General features: G+C 49.6%; 1 protein-coding gene across 8 annotated transcripts in view; it reads left to right on the top strand.

The window, feature by feature from the left end:
- The window catches only part of SH3PXD2B (SH3 and PX domains 2B), a 75,512-nt gene that overhangs the window by 6,408 nt on the left and 48,350 nt on the right, over positions 1-20,754 (top strand). For 3 of the 8 annotated variants that reach the window (XM_040573926.1, XM_040573923.1, XM_040573922.1), the window contains exons 1-2: positions 17,538-17,717; positions 18,150-18,233. In XM_040573926.1, coding sequence (XP_040429860.1) covers positions 17,541-17,717; positions 18,150-18,233 — 261 coding nt within the window. In that variant the 5' untranslated portion in view covers positions 17,538-17,540. Of the gene's footprint in view, positions 1-6,574; positions 6,594-6,932; positions 7,014-17,191; positions 17,332-17,537; positions 17,718-18,149; positions 18,234-20,754 lie in introns of those variants that run through there. The other 5 variants (XM_040573924.1, XM_040573930.1, XM_040573925.1 and 2 more) reach the window with 3 other exon arrangements.

The raw sequence follows: 20,754 nt of genomic DNA, 5'->3' as shown, positions 1-20,754 counted from the left end.
TTGCTTTGGAGGGTATATCTGTTTTCCGGCCCTTTCACGTAGCAGTGGGAAATAGGAAACAAAAGCATCCATGTTTGACCTTCAGCATGACTCATGGCAAACAAGCCGGTGTGTATGTTTGGTGAGAGGAGCCTGCGCCATGGTTGAGCAAGGCTTGGTGGGTTTGTCCTTGGGATCCCTGTGACCTGCGTGACCACACACTTGTGCACAGCTTTGCAGCAGCAGGACAGGATGATCTGTTGCTCACTGGAGCTGTAAGGAGGGTACAGTGGAACAAGGGTTGAGTCAGAGCTGGGGGGATGTGGTTGGCTTGTAGTTGAGCAGCTCCTGGGCACGTGGTCTTTGGTTATTTGACGTGACGGTGAGGATGTTCCCGTCCTTGTGCCACCTGTATCCCTGTTACCCACCTCCTCCCTGCAATCTGTCTTCCTGCTTCTTCCCCCTTCCGCTGCTAAACTAGAGAAATCACAGCAGCGTCCGAAATGTCCCGCATCTGTTGCTTCTCTGTGGCATTCTCGGTGCCATCTGAAACAGCATGGCCCTTCTGGCTTTTCCTGTCCTCAAAGCAGGGCTGGCACGGTCTCTAAGGATGGAGCTGGGGCTTGCTGTCCCTCTTGCTCCAAGTTATGGTGTCATGCAGCACCAGAGCCCCTGCTCCCCTTGGCAGCCCTGTGCTCCTGCTTCAGAGAAGGCTGATGGAGAAGGGCCAAGCACAGCAGCTCGCCGCCAAGAACTTTCTTTGTTTCCAGCCACCTCCCTCTATTTTTTTTTCTCTTTTCCTCTTACAATTTCCCACTCCCTTTTCTATATTAAACCCTGGTCTGTTTTGGTTCGTTCCCTCAGCTGCTTTGGTTTCTCTGCCCCTTTGAATTTCTCGGTGCTCCTTTCTCGTGGCTGGGGCTGTCGGCTCCCCAGGCTCTCTCATTGTTTCCTTGTGTCTCGGGGTGTGAGAGAGGGCATGTGGAATAAAGAGACTGATGCTTTTTCCCCTCTGCTGGCGAAAGATGCTTTAAATCTGTGGAGTTTTCCACAGAGAGGTTTATTGTACGTAGTCTCTCTGGGCCCAGGACCACACAGACTCAAACCCATTTGAAACAGCTCTGCAGACAGCTCTGTCTGTTGGAGGCTGTTATGTCTGACTGTGCCCTCGGAGCTCTGCTGAACCTTTGTGGACAGACACTGATGCTTGTCAGTGACGGGTGGGTAGAGATGGGTGTTCTGGACCCCTGTGGAAGTGTCTTTGTAGGTGACAGCAACAGTGCTTTCTCATCTGCTGCTCTTCATGTGCATCTGGCTGGCACTGAACCTGGAAAGCCTTGGAGTATGCAGGGGAGCCAGCGGGATGCTGCCCCAGATCCCCCAGTGGCTGAGACTCCAGCCTGCCTGCTGCCAGAGAGGGCTTTTTCCTGCCACGTGAGCAGGAGGAGAATCCCTTGTAGCCGTGTTCTCCCTTCTTGGGCACTCCTTCCTTCTCTATGGGCACGGAGTTGTTTCAGAGACATGGGAGCTCTGTGGGGGCTGCTGCCAGCCAGCCTGCGGCAGTGTGCTGGGGTGGCCTGCAGAAAGAGTTTTGTCTGGCGGTGCTGTGCGGGTGTGGGTGTGCTGCCCTTGGGCTCAAGCTGATGTGGCAGGATGGGGCTGAGCTGTGCTGGGTGGGCTTGCAGCCTCCTTGGGGACTGGAGTGCCCTCAGAGAGCTCACGGACTGGAGAGAGCTCACAGCGCCTGCCCTCTCCCCAGAGCAGTACGTGTACCCCCACAGCCAGGACATTTTCCAAGTCTCGTTGGAGAAGCTGTGGGAGGAGAGAGGCTGCAGCCGCAGCTCTGGGCTTTCCTGCAGCTGCGGTCTGCCTTCTTCCCCAAATTTGAGTAGTCCAGGCAGATTCCTGGTTGTGCTCTGTGCATGTCCTTAGTGTGTTTACGTAGGGAGTCCAGATGTGATTATTCTAGAAGGTCATATGGCCTTGCGTTTCAAGAATGGGGAACTATTTTTATTTTTTGTTTCTGTTCCTAATCCCATTGCTTCAAGTCAGCCCATCGAACCATCTGTGCTCTGTAGCCATGGTTTTATGTGACAACATGCCTCCTGGAGAAGCATAAAACTGAGGGCCTGTGAAGGCCTTCAGAGTCCTCAGCCACTTTTTGCTGTGGAAGTCACCAGAAGCCGCTGTTATCTGCAGCACCGAGACTCTTATCAGCCTCAGGAAGAGCACTCCCAGGTCTGGCAGCTCCCAGGACTCAGGCATGCTGCTCCATTTATTTAAAAGAAGAAGAAAAAATCTCTGGGTTGCCTTTCAGATAGAGATAATTTCCAGTGGCTTCTCCTCCCCTTTCTCTCAGTTCCCGGCCATTGGGCCTCTGACCACTGTGGGTTTGCACGTGAGCTCTCTTGCATGGCCTCTCCAGGTGGTGCCCAGCATCTGGGCGAGCGGAGGAGCCTCCTTGGTGCCTGCCATACTGGCTCTTATGGCCCTCCTTCCCAGGAGGGATGTCCCAGCCCACTCCATGGGGAGCACAGGTCTCCCTTGTGGAGCCAGGGAAGCATTCTCCAGCTGCCAGCACATTTCCCCCACGGTTGCCAGAGTCCTTGCTGCCATGATGGCTGACTGGCAGCTTTTGTTGACAGCTCTGTTACGGTTGGCCAGGTGCCATTTGCATTGCTTTTAGCAACCTGTCACTTCTGACAGTTCCAGTACGAAGGGTTTCAGTCCCACTTTCCACTGGCTCGGTCTCCCTCTGAACTGCGTCTCCAGGAACGCTGGAGCAGCGGGAGGGCTGCGCTGCACACCAGGCCATGGAAGAGACAGCAGGGACCAAGCTGGTGAATAAGGACGATGGGCTGGGAAAGCTACAGTATTTTATTTTAGTATTTTTTTTTTTCCATCTTTATATTCCTGTTTAGGGTACTTGGTTTCAAACATGACCAAGGAGAATCTTGGAAGATGGAGATCCTGATGGTAAACTCCTTGATCAGTAATTTTTAAACAGTTGGTATACGGCCAATTGCTTGTAATGTAGAGCTTTGCAGGAAGTCTAGGGAGCCAAAACACTGCTGTGTCTGTCAGAGTTCAGCCTTTCGCATCTGTTGGTTTCCATTTTCTGTGAAGGATTTGTTCCACTCCATCCCTCCAAGGGATGGGAGCACATGGTGTTCTTTGTATTACTGTGAAGTGCTCCTCCCCACCAGCGCTGAACAAGCCCCACCTGCACCTCTAACATGTCCCAGTGGCCTCTGGTCTCCCCACTGCCCAAGGGGAGCCCTGTGGAGGAATGGGGGAGACCTCATTCCCTTGTTTTGGTGGTGGCCACCTGTGACGGTGTCTCCTGGTTGAGTATTCCCCCTGCCCTGAGGCTCAGGCTTGCGGGGAAGGCCTTGTGCTCAGGTTTTTCAGGATGTGGCACGTGAGTAGCACTGAAAACTTTGTACCCCTCCTCTGTACTGTGCACTAGTGGGACAAACGCCATGAATTGCATTTCAGCAATTTCGGAAGCAGGGGCATGAGTTTCAGCTGTGCTGCCATGACCTATGGCTGCGGTTAAGCTGGGGAGGTTTCAGTCCTCGTGATTACTGCCTGTCACAAAGCTCAGTGTGGCCTAGGGTGCCTTCAGCCATCGAGCCTGGTTTGATGTGATGGGCATGTGGCAGTGTGGTTTGGAGCAGGGCAAGGGATGGGGACCCTCGGGGTGGGGAGAGCGAGGTTTCCTTTCTGGAGTGAGGGCAGCCATCGGTTTCCAGGTTTCACGGAGTCAGCTAGATCCCCTCCACCATGCAGAAACCACCGCTGGCCTGGGCGAGCCTGTAAATATTTAGATAGCTTCGCCTGTTGGTTTTGGCCATGGGCCCGGCCCACGTGATGGGGCTGCAGCCCCCTCCTGGACCCGGCCGCCCGCTGCCTCCCTGCCGTCTGCTGGGCCCTCCCCACCCCTCCAGGAGCTGTGGGGCCTGGGCTGTGGCTCCCCCCTTCCAGCAGTGCTCGCTTGAAGCTGGAGAAGCCCCATGAAATAAGTTTCCACATGCCCTCACCCACACAGCCAGGCTTGGATAAAGCCCCTCCTCAGAGCAGCCTCTGCAGGAGCGAGCTGCTCAGTGCAGTCCCTGTGATTACCAGGGCTAAACTGAGTTTGTTGGGGCTGTGAAAACATCATAGAGTGGCCAACTGTACTATTTATCCCTTTCAAAATCTGCAGCTTCCTTGTTAATTAATGAACACCTGAGTTTTGCTTTCTGGTGTCTCTTTTTTCATCCCTTGGGGGGAATTATCAAAGAGCTGTGGCATTTTTGGCCTAGAGTACCTTGGTGGGATGGGGCCACTGGAGTCAAGGACAAGGGATGCTCACAAATAGAGGGGGAATCAGCTTCATGAAGACAGTATTTTTATGGATGTTGAGGATCTCCCTGTTCTGCGGGGTTTCCTATCTCTTCAGTTTTTCACAGATAGATGAGGAGATATCCCCAGAGACCTGTCGGCTATTTAAATGGGATGAGCAAGAAACCATTATCCTGACCCCAGGGAGATCTGCCTTCCAGCAAAACAGGAGTGAGCTCATCAGCTGGGAGAAGGTCTTCTTCCCTCAGTTACAAAGGGTATAATAAAGCATGGAGTGCCCTCAAATCTCATGGCTTTATTACCCTTCTGAGCATTGAATTAATTCTGGCTTGAGCAAATCCACATCCTGATTAAAATCCCAGTCTAATAAACTGTTGACTCCAAATAAAGGCAGAATAGGAATAAACAATGAAGAAAAGTTGGCTCTTCCTCCTGCCCCAGTGGAAGGCGTTCTCCAGGCAGGCAGCCAGCAGTGATATAACCCCATGAAGTGCTGCAGACTGGTAAGAAAGCTGGGATATCAGCTGAGCTTCCAACCAAAATGAGCTCATGCTGGCCTGCCCGCAAGTCCTGGGGTGAGGGTAAAGGCAGCTTGGATGCTTGCTTAGCATGAAGTTAACGCTTGGCTTGCTGGTGGTATGATCCACGAAATGTAAGCAGTAGGTGCAAGGCTCGAGTTCAGCTGGGCTAGGTGACTTCTTTGTGTCAGTTAGTGGTGGTACCTGTACAGATGCTCTCAGGAATTTGAGGCCATGTCATGCAACTTAACCTGTTCTCATTGCAAACTAAGTTCAGCCAAGTTGTCTCTCACCTGTTGAGGTCTAGGAGCATGTGCTTAAACAAGTATTGGCCTAATCCAGTGGAAAATACTTGTCAAGCCATGTCTGGTAGTAACTGAGCATGTTGTCAGAGCCCCTCTTGTAACGTATCATTGTATATCCAGATATTCGCAGCTGCTGCAAATAGTGTACTGCGGGAGTCCTCTGTCTTCCTTGAGTTAGCGTGCAGAAAGTGCAGGTCCTTCAGTTCAAAATAATATTTTGAGTGAAAAGAGAGGATTGTGGTTAGCTGAATAAGGCCCAGGAGGTGAAGCCAGGTGATTCTGAATTTGCCTGGGAGAAGGTGGTGGTGGTGGTTCCCAGCCATCTTACTGCAAGGTAGCAAAGCAGCAGCAGCTGTGTTTGAGCTGAGCATCTGGCTTAAGACAAGTGGTCATTGAACTGCTGGCTTGAAACTACTGAATTTTTTTATTTTAGCGGTGAGCACGTGCTTCATCTCGCTGCCTCCTTCTCCATCATAGCTTGTAAGTGGTTCCACTGGGAAGAGATTGTGGTTCCTTACGAGTCCCCTCACCTTGGTAGCTCGTGCTGCGTCAGCCCTTTGGGAAGCAGAATGGCCTTTCGATTAGAGCTTTAGTACAGTATTCAAGTAGGTTTGGTTAGCTCAAACAGTTTACTGCTGTGCTAGCCATTTAAGTCTCCTGGTATTTGAGTTCGGATATTGGGCTGGGATGTTGGTCGTGTTCCAGCATCTGGAAAAATGTGTCTCTGTGGGAAACGTTGTGAAACTGTTAAGGGACTGTGTTTTAAATACCAGAACATCACCATCCTAAGAGCCTTCACTCTTCATTATGTTAGGCTGAAGTTTCTACCAGGTCTGTTCACCCGGTCTTCTGAATAGTTTGTTCCTGCTTCAGTGAGTTAATACTGGAATTTCTGGTGGAAATATGTGGAACATGATAGTAAGAAGAAAAATGAATGTACCCTTGTTCTGCTTACCCAATCTGCTATCAATTAGCGAAGGACGAGGTTTGCAACACTTGAGAGTTATGCTGGCATCTCATCAAGGGTCATCTCTGGTTTCTGTGAACAACAAGCAAGGACATTAAATAAATAATTTCCCAATTCTGTTATTTGCTTGTTGTCTTTCACGGAAGATTAATAAAGCTGGGGTATTTTCTTCCTTTTTTTCCCCCCCTCTCATTCATCACCAGTAAAAGCCTGGTCATGTGATTTGTGAATAACCTAGAATTGCTAGTATTAGTTGTGTAGCGTTTTGTGTAACAGGAGGGCAATCTGCACCCCAGCAACCCTCAGAAAACAAAACCTTAAGGTGACAGCAAAGCTGCTTCTGGAAAACAGAATTTTGGATGGTATGGGGTTTGAGTTCTCCTCACAAGCCCCGTTCTGGGGTGCAGACTGGCCTTGGGGACTGCATAGCAGGATGCAGGTTTGAAATCAGGGGCTCAAACCATGCTGCAGCCATAGGTAGGATCACCAGGGCATCGTTATTAACTCATCACGTGTCTGTCTGGAGAGACTGTGTGTTTATGTAGAAGCACCCTTTCATGTTTGTTGTATAGCTGTAGTTAGCGATAGGGATCTGTCTCAATTCACGATTATGAATAAGCATTTTGTAGACAGCTAAGTTGTAGCATGGAGCTTAATAATTCAAGCTTATTTTCTAGTATTGCTGAAACTACTTTAAGTGCTGCTTGAAGTGTTCTGTGCAGTTCCCTGGTTGATGCCCAGCTGTTTAGCAGCCATTGGATTGTGCCGTGGGTTGTTCTGTCACTCATATCTGATCTCTTCCTCTGCTCCCTACAGGTGTACATTATCAAAGTCACCTGGTCCAATGGGTCCACAGAAGTCATCTACCGACGGTACAGCAAGTTCTTCGACCTGCAGGTAAGCATTTCTCCAGATCTTGGGTTTTGGACTTCAGAGGATTGAAAGATATGGTAAATTGCAAAGAATGGTTTATGTTTTATGCTAGGGGCAAGCATTCCTTTTGTAATGTACCAGAAAATGTTTAGATCTGGGGAAACTTAAGTGCAGTACTGGACATCCTTGAAAAAGCAAGAACAAAGCAACCTCAAAAGCTGCACTCTTAGCTCCAGTGTCTCTCACGATGCAGTGTGGACACCCTGGGGCTTCTGCATGTCCCAGTCTTAGTTTCATCTCTCACTCCCTGGGCTACAGGGAGGACATAGGTGTGTTTGAATTCCCCCAGCTGGAATTTGTGCAGGTGGTGGTGGGTCATTTTTTATTGTGTGTGTGTGTTACAGTTTGCCCCAAATTCCACTCCTGTGGAGCTAATTCCATGCCTTTCACAACTGCTAGCACACCAAAATGGGGTGCTGCTGAGAAACACCAGTTCCCAGGGTCCCTGTGCCATAGGTTGGCATTTCAGGGATCAAGCAATTGGGAGCTGCTGTTATCTAGTGAGGTGCATTGCTTTAGCAATTACCTCCTGGTGTGGGGTAGAGGAGGCAGCTGGGAGGAAGATGAAGGAGGAATGGAGGGAGAGGAGGCTGGAAAGGCAATTGGGACAGGCTGGGCTGCAGAAAACTGGAGCCGGTGTTCTGGGCAAGCAGGCAAAGGGTGTTTTCCACCCCCTCCTTGTACTGTGGAGATGAGCCAAGGGGTCTGGCTGAGCTTTATGAGCCAAAACGCAAACTGAGCTGCTGGAACAGGCTCTGTACAGATGAGAAAGGAAAATGCACAAAGTGATCTGTGGACCTGCCAGAAAACTCGCTGGCACATCCCTCCTGGCCCGCGTGTGGGACTGGGAGAGGAGCTGGGCACCCTCCAGCGCCCTGCTCGTGCGAAGCTGTGGGCAGCCTTATGCTTTATCTCAATGGGTGCTGTGCTTGCCCAGGAATGAGGATGCCTCTCTTTAAACGGCTGGGGGTTGGATGCATCCTGACACAAATAGGCTACTAAAATTACAGCGCATCTGGGCCCGCATAGCAAAGTAAGCCTGGGGGAATCCAGATGGCTTTAGCAGGTTCAGCTGGTCAGTTTGCTTCAGGTCAGCTTGAAAAGCCTTTGTCGGCGTGGGTGTGCAGGTGGGTTCGGGCGAGGCGTGTCCTGTTCCCTGCCCGACAAGGCACCTTCTGCAGAGCCCTGGACGTGAGGATGTCCATGTTTTGAGCCCTTTTGAGAGCCCAGCTCCATTCAGGGCCTCAGCAGCCCTCCCCCTGACCCGCAGCATCGTGTCGGGGCAAGGCAAGGTGGGCAGCGCGGTGCGGGTCACTGCTGGTGCAGGCAGGGGTTAAGCTGCGAGCAGCTGCTTGTGTAACCAAGGAAATATGAAAGTAAATAAACAGGGAACAGCTGTTGGGCTGCGGCCAGGGCTGGAAGGAAATGGAGCTCAGCTCTTCCTTCTCCGCAGCATCTCATCTTCTTCGCTGATGCTCCAAGGTCGGAGCCAAGCTCGGGACGTCGTTTGCTGCAAGAGGGGCAAACTTTGGTGGTGTGTGTCTGCCAAAGCAGTGCCTCCCTCCGGCTGTGCTGCGTCCCCTGTCGTTGTGTGGCCTGCCTTGCTGTGGGGAAAGGCACACAGGGATATCGTGGCTGTCCTTCCTCTCTTCTTCCCCTTGCATCTTGGCTTGAGCTGTGCATGCTCCTAGGTGGAAGTCGTAGTCACCAGAGGCTGCTTGGAGACAGAAACACAATCTGGCTGTGCTGCAAGCACAAGTCTGCAAAACGCCCTGGGGCACCTCTAGAGGAAGAGTTGCTTTACAGTATCGTGGTACAGATGGGAAAGTTCAAACCAAGCACATCCCCCTTCCCTGCTCCCCTCAGCATTTTCTTGAACAAGAAAAAAAAAAGTAACTGCTCCTTTTTGGCTCTGTTGAAAGAATGAATGAAATTGTGGTTTTTCCCTTCCTTCCCTGTTATCGCACATGCTTCCTGGTGTCCTTATTTTAAACTTGTGGTGCAGTACAGTGGAAATTGGATTGAAAGGAGAGGAGTGAAACAGATCCTCTTAGCACAGTGGAAAAAAATGCTCTAGGTAGGCTCGGTAGCAGTGACTGTTGCAGTTGCTGGAGGCCTTTATTATATGACTGTTTTATGATTCTATGCCAATTTTAGCTCTTTAGGCAGAAATTTTCCATGCTGGAAATTATTCATGCTGCTGGCTATTAAAAAAAAAAAAAGTAATTGGCTAAAAGTTTTCGGCTGCTTCTGAAAACATAGTAAGAGGGGAAAAATAGTTTTCATGTGTCCAATTCTGATAATCTTTTTGATGCATTAGAGGAAGAATTGGAAACTGGAGCCACAGGTGATCCCTGTGTCAAGAAAAACTGTCTTTTGGATTATCCAGTGAAAATCCATCCAGCCTTGCTCATACTCACAGCTCTGAGCAATCTTGGTACATGCATGTTTGGGGAGAGATATTTGTTAATTTAATATCTGTGTTTCCAGCGATTCTGGCTGTGCTTTGCACACTCCTGCCAGAAGCTGAGCAGGGTTTTGTTTTTTCAACAGCAGCTCTGGCCACATTTGGGTGAAGGTTGGTGCACCCTCCTTTGCTGTCAGGGAGCCTCCTGCTAAGCCCAGGCAGCGGGACGAGGAGGGCGTTTGATCCAAGCAGGAGAGGGGAGATGATGTTCTTGGGGTTCAGTGAGGGCAGTGGGACCAGATGGGGGCTGACGTGATGCTGGTATTTCAGAGCAGTCCCAGCACAGTTGCGTGAGTGGCTGGGGATTTTCTCCTGGTATTCCCCAGTGGGGTTGCAGCTGAATCGTTTGTCACCTTCCATTGTGGCCAAACAATTATTTTAGGAGTAGGGCCAAGTCAAACACATTCACTCTTACTACTGACAGCCTCGCTGGCTGTCCTGCTCCCACTGCAGTTGCAGGGCACAGGGGCCATTTTGGGTCCTTCGCTCCCCAGCTGGATGGGAACAGTGCTTGAAACAGGAACTGCCAGATCAGCTGAACTGGGGTGAAGCGTGCAGCGAACCTGGTGCTGTTCCCTGCCTCTGCACACAGACATGCAAGAGTGGCTGTGTCCCCCGTACTGAAATAATGCTCCCTCTGGCCCAGATGTGCTCAACGCCCACTGCTCCGTGCCCCCATCTCTATTGCCTGTTCAGGATTTGTCTTCCCACAATGTCAAAGCCACCCTGGTGGTCACAGTATTGCCCGCAGTATGTGCTGTTATCACCTTAGGAGCATTCGAGCTTTTGTTTGAATACGGTGAACTTATACAGCTCTTTCCTTTGGCTGTCATTGATACTGAGAGACTGGCTTGTGTGTGCAAAAGTCCTAGTTTGGCACAAATGCAGGTATATAAATACTGTCCTGTGTTGCAAGAGAAAAGCTATGGTGAAATTCATCCTGAAAATCCCCAAATAATCAGTGTTTTGTTTAAGGCTTTGAGTTCTCTTGTTGGAAGCTGCTAGTGGTTGTAAGCTCCCTGGGGACCCTAATGCTTTCCTAGCTGTGTATCAAGCAACTTTACTGGCTGGGGCAAGATCCCTTTCCCACAAAGACCTCTCACTCACTGTTCCCTGCACTGGTTTGTGCAGATGAGAGGAGGAGGCCCCTGCTTTGTTTGGGCCAACGGGCAGAAGTGTCCTTAGATGCTGAGCCCTGCAGGAGAGGTCCCGTCTGCCACTTCTGAGACTTGCCAGGTTCGTGATGATGGAAAAACTATGGAAATTCAGTATTATCGTTGTGTAAGGTTGTAGGGTAAAAGAAAGAAGCAGCAATGGATTTGTGGTAATAAAATAAGTTAATATCTCACCAATAAAGATCTTAGTTTGCAGACCTGGTTAATTAGTGCAGTGAGTCACCCCATGGCCTCGGGCAGTGCTGGGTGCTGCTGCCCTCTGCTATTCCCTCTAGAGGTAACGGCTGCAGCAGCCTTCCCAAGCACCACCCCGCTTTTCTTTAAGCAGAGCAAGACCTATTTCTGCCAAATTATTTGCTTTCCTCCTTTTGGCTGCAGCATAGGCCATCCCTTGGTTGCACAGGAGATGGTCAGCTCCCATACAGTGACCAGTGACCAACATTTGTTCTGGAATTTAACTAGTGTGTGCCCAGCACGAGGCTGAGGCTGTTTCCTCACCTCACAGCTGTTTGGAAATATAAATGCAATATTTCATGTGTTGGGAAGTATGCAGGACCTGCTCTGGGGTTATCACGAGAAGGCTTGGTGTACCATGCCAGGCAGTGAAATTGGGAAGGGAATGCTTGAACAGGCTAATACCTCTCTCCTCCTATGTGCTGTTCATTGCAGGAGGAAATCAGGGCACTGGGTTAATGCTCCAGAGCATTTTTGCTGCTGTGTACGTAGATCTCTATATTAAGCTTCCTACTCCCACTCCTTGTTTTTCTACGTATTCTTCATTCTCAGTATTTCTCCACCGCTGTGTGATGTTTTCCATCACACAGCAATTTACATAATATTAACATTTTACAGATAAAAACAAAACAAAAATCAGAACCAAACCCTACATGAAGTTGCAGTTCTGAAATCTGAAACCTCAGGTAACTAACTGTGTGATTTGTAGTAAATTTGTAACGACAAATACTAAACTCGGTTCTGCATGAGCCTCTTGGCTGGAGGAATAATTTCCTTCGAACGGCATTGAGGCTCTTTCATAACTCGTGGCATGCCAGATGTGAGCTATTGGGAGCAGATGGATGCTGTTCCTAAGAAATAAAGGCAATAAGATTGATGCTTGCAAGGATGCCAGTTGTGTTCTGGATGCTAATTGAGGCTGGCAGGTATGCTGGAAATTTTTTGCTGGCACAGAAGCTGGTGATCGGATACGTGAAGGGCTGTCTCTGGTAGACAAAGATCAAGGATCAGGATTTTGTGTGCCCCAGAGATGCTCCCAGCACTGCCTGCAGGTGAGGGGCTGGCCGTGACTGCGGCACTCCGCTGGGTCACGTCATGCACTGCTTGGCAGGAGGTTAGCAAGCCTTTTGGAAGGCTCCTCTTAAAACCCTTGTCTGGAGAGACGGTATTGGTTAGAGAACAGATACTGGCTTGCATTTTGTGTTTTTTTATGGAAACCCCAAAAAAGAAACATTTTTTCCACACTTCATAATTATGAGCTCATCAGCCATGGTGGTAGTTGTTTCAAGTCCTCATGTGACTAAGAGCCATGGTTGTCTTGCCATGCTCCTGATGTGTCCTTACACCCAAACTCGACCCTTTAACACGTTTCACGCTCTTGTCAGCTGCCCATCTGCCCAGGCAGGGCCCTGTGCTGTGGTCTCTGCTTACTTTGCCTTTCGGCTGCAGTCGCCCTGGCTATTTTTGGTCCTGTTGAGTTTTGTATCGGGGACAGCAAAACCGATGTCTCTGCAGTCAGGAATGGATCCGATCCGTTAGGAAGCGAGTCGTGATGAAGGTACCAAGCCTCTACTTCGAGCAGGCTTTGCCATTCACGCCATGGCCTGCCTTCTTGCCACCAAAGCAGGAGTATCTCCTCTGGCAGGCAGCTGCAAGCCCTTAAGCTTCAAATTGCGGTACAGGGGTGCCCTCCCTGGGCACAGGTTAACCCATGATTTTTCTGCTTGCAGTCAGAAACTTTTCTTCTAGTCTTCTGCCCAGCTGAAGGCTGTAGGAAGGGAGGGTGATGCCATGTGGCTGCTTCTCCGCACAAAGGTTTAATTGTGAGCCCAGGGAAGGAGACGTGACATAGTCTGCAGCAAATGTGCTTGCTGTATGGTTCAGAGACAGACAAAATGAGAATTTTAAGCATACTTAAAAATGGCTCTGGCTTTCTCAACCACTGCATGCGCATCGAGTGTGTTTCCCAGTCCTCTGCTCTGTCCATATGTTTAACAAATCCTTCAGGTTCTTAGCTGGAAACTTTCAGCCTTGACCCACCTGGAGCTATGTCATCTTGGAGAGAGTCCTGCATCCCTCAGGCCAACAGCTTTGTGTGTAAGAAGGGGAAAAAAAAAAAAAAAAACAGACTGCTGAAGTGGTGCCTACTTTTTATGAGAAAACTGGCAAAAGGCAGTGGTGTGTGCATGTTGTCTCTACGTGAAAGACAGATTAGCCATTCTGGAGGGGGTTCTTCACCTGCCACGCAAGTGCAGCACCAAGGCAAAGATGGGGAGGGAAAGTCAGTATTTGAGTAATTCAGCCCATTTTAAAATAAAAGTTTACATTAAAATGGACTCAGAAGACGCTGGCTGGCACACAGAGGAGATTTGTTCTTGTCAGCTTGTTTCAGGCTGCTGGCCTCTTGAAAAATTAAAATGAGCCTGGTGCATTGCTTCCATGCTGTGAGACATGCTGGCACAGGGTGTGGGCCCTGTGAGCACTATACTGGTCTTCCTCCACTTGTGCTCCTCTTCCTCCTCCTCCTGCGCTGTGCCAGGGGCTGCAGCTCTCAGCAGGGCAGTGAGCATTATCTTCATTCTCCAGACACAGAATTCTCCAGGGGCAGGAATGCAAAGCAATTTGTCCCCATCAGCACAAGGTGGAAACACAGCATACTTTGCCGCTTGTATTTCATGCCTGTCCTGGGCTGCTGGTGGCGTTTCTGACGGCCTCTTTGATGGAGGAAAGGCCCTAAGGCGGCTTGGTCACTCTGCTGCTTAGGAAGATGGATGTCTTTTTGTGTCCAGGGATTGTAAACAGGGCACTTCTGAGAGCTATTTCATAACAGGGATCTTATTTCAACACTTTGGGAATTTCTTTTTTTCCAGGGTTTGTGGAGTTCAGCAAAATTCTGCACATTTGTGTGTGAAATGACTGCACCCAGCCACAAATATAAATCAACAGGATCTCTCCCTTAGACAGCTGGATCATGAAAGACAGGCACTTGCATGACCAAATACAAGAAAAAACCCACAACTTCCTATGGTGAGGTTACTGCTACAAAGCACGGGCAAGGCTTTTTCCTTTGTTCCTCTGTGTCCAGACTTTACCAAGAATAATGAGCTTAAGCAACATGCAGAAGTATAGAAAAGGTGAATTGTCATAATCTAACTTGAGAAAAGAAGAAACACTTTCCATTAAGTAAGGACTACTGCTGTCTGTAGAAGAGCGAGCCTGTATTTTTCCAGTACTACATCAAAGATCTTACTCATTCTCTCTCCCTCCGTAAAGAATACATACAGTCCTATGCACTTCAGCCTGGTTAAAAGCTGGCTCCTTAATCCTTTTCTCTCCAAACATCTCCCATTTATAGCTTTCCAGCATTTGGCAGCCTGCAGCCAGCACATTCCCGTGCGTGTTAGCGCCAAGGCAGGTCAGTTGAGTTATAATTGGCTCTCGCTGGCACTCTGACTAGCTGCTAAATTCTTTACCTGGCAGCTGAGCAGGGCTCCGAGCTGTTGAAAGCCATGCCTGCCCCTGGGACGCTGCAGCCAGTCCTCCCAGAAGGATGGCGTTGGATGAAAGTCCCCAGGATCAGCGCACACCTGGGGCAAGCAGGCATCCTCAGCAGGTTTGATTCTTGTAGCTGAAACCTTTCTTGAGCAGCTTGCTGGTAGCAATTCTCGATGATTTTTGTTGTGCTCCAAGCTGATGGCCAACCTTTGCCCTTCAGCTTTGCTCCTGGATCTGCTGCGGTAGCCTCATGGTGCACCTTCATTCGGCCTCTTTGGCACCCCCGGTAGCCTCTCCCGTGGAAATCTGGCGGGGAGGGGATGGCAGTCACAGCCTTTGCTCTCCAGCCCTGTGGGACGTATGGCACAAGCTAAGGGTCGCTCTGTGGGTGTGATCCGGAGGGGAGCTGTGCTGAGTGTCACCTCTGGAGGGAGATGCACGGGGTGGTTAAAGTGGCTCGGGCTCCTTGTCGACTAAGCGCAGTTCTCTTTCTGGAAATACAGTGTGGCTTTGTTTGGTGCAGATCTCAGTAACGCAGTGTTTAAAAGTTGTCTTGTACCACGAGGAGATGACCTACACCCCTCTTTCTGTCTCAGCCCTGAGTCTGAAGCTTATCGTTTGATAAGAAAGTACTGACTGATGCTGCTTGGGAGGAATTGAGGGCTGAGAGCAGTAGATCAGTACGAAGGAGTCAGATGCACTGAATTTTTCGTGAAATGGCTAGGAACCAGCCACATTGCTAAGTGTGTACGATGTAGTACTGACTGTAACAAGCACCACACACACAGCGTGGGCATCTAGGAAATGGGAGCTATCCATGTGTCTTTATGGCAAGCGGGAGGTGCAAATGAGAACAGGGAGAGATGGAGAGCGATGGTTCTGGGCTTTTCCTGGCCTTGCAGAGGGAGGTGATACAGGTGAAGGGATGGTGGGTTTTTCATGGTTCTCATTTCTCACTTCTTTTCTGTGCCTTCCGTTCAGTCGCATCAGGCTTTCCCAGGTCTCATGTGGTGCTGGAAATCCTGACCTGCTCTGGCAGCTGAAAGAGCTTTCCATAAAGGACCCAGTGCTCTGAGAGTCCAACCGCAAAACAAGGCGTGGACCTCTGGTATGATCCCCATGGGGTCCCAGTGGGCCTGGGGAGAAGTGACATTTAACTGCTTGCTCTCCCTTTCTGGCACTCTTGCTCCATCCGAGAAGTGATGCTCCTCTCCTTTTACTTTCCTTGCCTGTTTTTTCCTTCTCCAGCATGCATTCTGCCCTGAGGCTTGTCTGGCTCCTTGTCCCCATCTTTGGGACCCAGCACAGGCTTTTCCTGGGTATGTGACACTTAGCAAGAAGGAAGGCAGGTCTGTGCCAGCCAGGCTGCTCTGTTGGATGGATTTGGAGAGAAGGATGGGTGTGCAGGATCTGCCCTTCCTCTGTGATTCATGCCTTCCAGCTGGCCGGCAGCAGGAAGGGGGGACCTCATTAACCAGAAAATGGAGAGGGGAAAACATGCAGTGGTGCCAGCGGGTGGATGCTGAAGGGCTCCTGCACGTCCCCTCCATGGCCGCTCCTCATTTTTTTTTCTGCCAGCAGCTGGGACTTGGGGGTGCTGCTGTGCATCGCACCCCTTCTGCTCATCTTCCCATCATCTGATGTTATCTAGGATTGCAATGTCGGTGATAAGCTATGTGAAAAATGTTCTCTCGTGAGCTGTCTGCATGAGGAGAGTCAACATTTTCCCTGAGTTTCACCTCCCTTATTCTAAAATACTTTCTGCCTTATTGGGACCATATCTTGAGGCCTTGGCAATGGTGGTGAGTCAATGAGCCGTGAATGAATAACAAATGATGGTTGTGGCTGTCTTTACCTGGCAGTGTGGAAATTAGATCTTAGAGATTAGGTTTAGTAGATGCAATTAAAGTTGGTGAAATTATTGTTTTAATACTGTCTTTGATAGAACGTTTAATGTTTGGGCAAGAAATAGTATTTAAATTTCTTTTTTCTTTTTTTTTTTTCATCCAGTGTTGGTACCATCTTAAATTCGCCAAATGAGGTGTATTCTGATACGTGCAAGAGCTCCTTGTGCTCCTGTTTTCTCTGCAAGCAGAGCTTGCTGTTCGTTTACAGTCAGCAATGGTCAGGTACTTAACCTTTCTGGAAAGAGAGAAGATAGTTGCTTATTTTGTCATAACAGACTTTGGGAAATGCCTCCCTCAAAAAGTGGCTTTGTGACAGAGACGATGCTCCTGAAGGCCAATAGATCCCCGTTAGCAGTGCAGCATCATCTGGAGGTGGAGGAGCATTCCTGTGGGCTCAGGGTGGCTCCTGGAGGGCCAGGAATGAGGAAGAGGAAGGTGGAGGTGGGACCCATCCCTGTATCTTGCTGCAGGCAGAAATTTGTTTCAGCTGTATTGTGCAACTGCGCTCTCAGGTATCTGGACAGCTTGTCTCGGGCACTGCAGGGTCACCTGAACTGGTGTCTGGGGGGTTTTCAGCCTCACAGAGTGCAGCTGACATTTTTCTGGGAGTGTTTCTAGGGAAAGATATTGCTGAAAAATGAGGGAAACATTACTTTCCATAAAGCTTAGGTTGTGCGTCTGCCTGCCTCTCTGAAAAGCTCTATCTGCAAGAGCTGCTGCTGGTATCAGGCACCACTCTCCTGTCCCAGGAAAAACTGGGTGATAGAAACTATCAGCACCCATGGTGGAGACACACATCTTGGAGTTCTCACCCAACCTCATCAAACAGAAAGTTGCAATCCCATTTTTTTTTTTTTTTAACAGCATGCGTACATGATGAAAATGAGTGCTGGAACGGCCCCTGAAGAAGCCTTTGTGTTGGGCCACACAGCGTGCCAAGCAGGCTGGGAAGCCAGGCAGCTCTGCAAAATGATCGAGTTTCCTTGTCCTGCGCTGGGAGGAAAGTTAGTGCCTAAATTTTAGCGAAGAAAGAAACTCAGTTCAGTACATGTAAAATGTTCCCTCATTTTTAATTTAAAAATTAATTAATAATTACTATCAATAATTCTTGCTATTAATTATTAATTTTTAAAAATAACTTTCCTATTGATGAGTCACTTAACATGTAAATTCCTTCTTATCGTAGTGGCTAGCTTTTACCATTGAAATTGAAATGTTAATTGAAATGGATACCCATCTGCTGATCTCTCCTTGTGGCAAGTCAGCTGTTTTCCAGCTCCCCTCCTCTCCCCCTCTGGCTACCTCCAGGAAAAAGAAAAGTCCTGCTGGGACGTCCTGGGAAGCTCCAAGATTTCTGCATCAGAGGCGGCTTCTTTCCACCTGCCAACAGGTGTCTTCTTTTAAGCCTCAAAGCCCTGGTGTTTTTTTTTTTTAATCAGCCTGTGGATTTGACCAGAGGCTTTTCAGGCTTTCTCTTTTAATATCTTTACAGTAAGATAGAGAAGAGCTCTAACATACCCGAGGGTTTGGGTGCTGTTACGGGTTCATGCTCCGTAGGGGTTTAGTTGTGCTTACAGTTCTTGGCGTCTCTCTCTCTCCTCCTGTCCCTGCTGGGTCCTAAAAAAGCAGATGCGGTTCTAGCTTTGTGGTTTGGGTTGAACTCTGTGTGTGTGTGTGTGTGTGTTTGAAATCTGCATTCTCGTGAGCAGAAAGTGTTGGGGCTGCTCTTTGCCTGCTGCGGGGCTTTGTGCTCGCTGGCTTCGGTCTCCTGGGAAATAATGAGTGTCCCGGGTCAGGAGGGTGCTCTCCTTGTCTCCCGCAGAGGCAATGCATCTGGCTTTGTGCATTCCTGAAGGCTCCCCGAGATCCCAGCTCCGTTGCACAGCGCCAGCGCAGCGCTGCCCTGGTAAGTGCATTAACTCCTCGGTAAGCTGCGAGGCCGGTCTCCCCCATCAGATATCCTTTAACAGCAGCGTTCTGGTTTTGCAATAAGCAGAGTTTCTTGGCGAGCTCCAGTCCTCTGGCAAGGACTGTCTGGACTCAGTAGAGCTCTGAAGCCCCAGAGTGCATGTGTGTGCGCTGGCTGTGGAGGCTTCCTGCCGTGCTCAGGCTTTGGGCATTGCTGAACTTGGCACCTCTAAATCCCACCCTTTCTGTAAACAGAGGAATACAAGGGCAGCTTGTGGTGCTCCTGGCCACCCAGCCTGGTGCTCGGATGCTCCCCAGAGAGATGCTGCTGGAGGAAAGAGGAGAGGGAGGAAAGGAACAAGGTCATGCTAAGAAGGCATGTGTTTTATATGGAAACCTTGTTTCGGGCAGACAGACCTCAAAGGTTTGCCTTATCTCGTGTTTCTGTTCCACTTGTGTAATTTCCATGGCTCCTATGGAGCTGCTGGTGACAGGCACCCCCATGAACCTGAGCAGGATGAAATCTTCCCTTGCGTGGAGGGGAAAAAACCTCCACACAGGCCGTTCTGCTGACTGTGCTTGCTCAGCTGGAAAATGGGGTATGTGTTTAGAGAAGGAACAGCAGGGAAAATAGCTGGTTAGGAAGAAGTCTGATGCAAGAGGAAGGTCATGAGGCTCCTGTTTCTGACCAGCAATGCTCTCCCGAGTGGTAGGACTGCAGCTTTTGCGGTGCTGCCTGTAGCTCGAGTGCCGCCTCCTTTGTCTCGTCACGTTCGGGCCTGCCACAGATTTAAAACTTTACATTAATTTCACGGAAGGAATGCACACCAGTCTGCTTTTCTTCGTTTGCTGGAGTGGGGAAGATTTTTGAGAAGGGAGGGGTTGAACAGAAATTGGATCGTGAGCTGTTTGGGGAAGAAGCTAGTGAGAAGTCATCCAGAGGTTTTGGCAAGCACGTGGCCTGGAATGGGGTGGCACGCACATCGAGCCTCTGCTGGGTGGCTGGTTGCTGAAATGTTTGACTGGAGGTTACATCTTGGTGTGAAGCACAAGAAGCACGACATTCGATGTGAAACAAGTCCTGCCTGGAGCCTTTGACCTCAGCTCCCTCCCCCTTACTGCACCTCAGCTGCTCAACACACAAAATTGGGTAAATGTGTTGGTTTTTCTCCACCGGTGTTTCCATTTCCACAACAGAAACCCAGTCTCATGACCTCGTGGTCTTCCAGGCAGATCTCCCCTCTAGCATCCCAGAGCAGGATGTGGGTGAATATAAACTGTCTCTGCAGTCTTCCCTGCGACCACTGCTGCCGGGACAGCTCAGGGGATGGTTTCGGTGGTTGCCCTGTGGTCTTTGGGCTGAGGCAGGTGGCTCAGCTCTTCCCTGCTCCCGTGCTGAGGCTCCTTGCAGGGCTGACGCGGTGCCAGGTGTGCTGGATGGGGAAGTTCCCATGGCGAGGAAGGGGAAGAGGAAGCGGCGCAGACCAGCATCACCCCCAGGTATTGCTCAGTTCCCAAGCGCGTCTCCTGGCAAGAGTCATTTCCCGTGGCTGGGTCACCCTGGTGAGGTGTGGATGCTTACTGATTGCTTGGCGTTAATGCTCCGCTCCTGGTGTGGACGTGGAGAGCTGCAGCTTTCAGTGCTCTTTGGTATGGTCTGGGGCCTGCCTGCCCAGCCCGATGCCATCTGAAGGCTGTGCTGCAGTGATCAGAAACTGTGGGAAATGGTTTAGTAAAGTACTGTAAAGAGAATGATGGTTTCCAGGATTCACTACCCCTAAATCGGATGTAAAGAGCTATATATATTTAAATGGCCCAAGAAGCAGACAGAGGGGCCGACGTGGTGAGGAGGCTGTGTTAATGAAGATCACTGCTTTGGGATCGCTGGGGGCAGAGGCACTGTGCTCCTGTCCAAATGTGAGGCTTTCTTTTTTTTTTTTTTTATTATTTTTAATTTATTTTTAGAGCAGTATAGTCTTTCCCAAATATATTCTTGATAGAAGGGGAAACAAGTCATGCTTTTCAGGAATAGTTTGATCCATCCAGGAATGGGTGATGATTCTGGATCCTACCATTTTGGGGTGCCTCACCTGATGCCTTACTAGAGCTGGGCTCTGCAAAGGTGCAGATTTGTCGGATTGCTTTCTGGGTGCCTCAGAGTGGACACCCAGGGCTACTCATTGCTTGTGAAAGCACGTAGGCTTCTAACATCTTCGGACATGAGTTTTCAGTGCTTTTGGAAATCCATTAGCAAAAAAAAAAAACAACAAAACACTGCAGGAAGTAGGGCCAAACTTGCCCAGAGCGTGCTGTATCTGGAGACGAGGGTATCCCTTGTTCTCCCTCCATGACTTTGTCTTTGGCCCGTCTGCTGCAGTGGGGCTGTGATGGTGACATCGGTGATTACAAACTCCCAGCCTCTCACAATGAATGACTGACCTGGATAATCCGTTAGTGATTTCTGGGGTTTTAAGTTTCGAGGTTGGATGATGAAATGCAAAACTCGTTACACTGAGGTC

Source organism: Cygnus olor, chromosome 14, assembly GCF_009769625.2.
Source record: "Cygnus olor isolate bCygOlo1 chromosome 14, bCygOlo1.pri.v2, whole genome shotgun sequence".
Lineage (NCBI taxonomy): Eukaryota > Metazoa > Chordata > Aves > Anseriformes > Anatidae > Cygnus > Cygnus olor.
The sequence above is the reverse complement of the archived record's forward strand: the minus strand, read 5'-3'. Positions and strand labels throughout refer to the sequence as shown.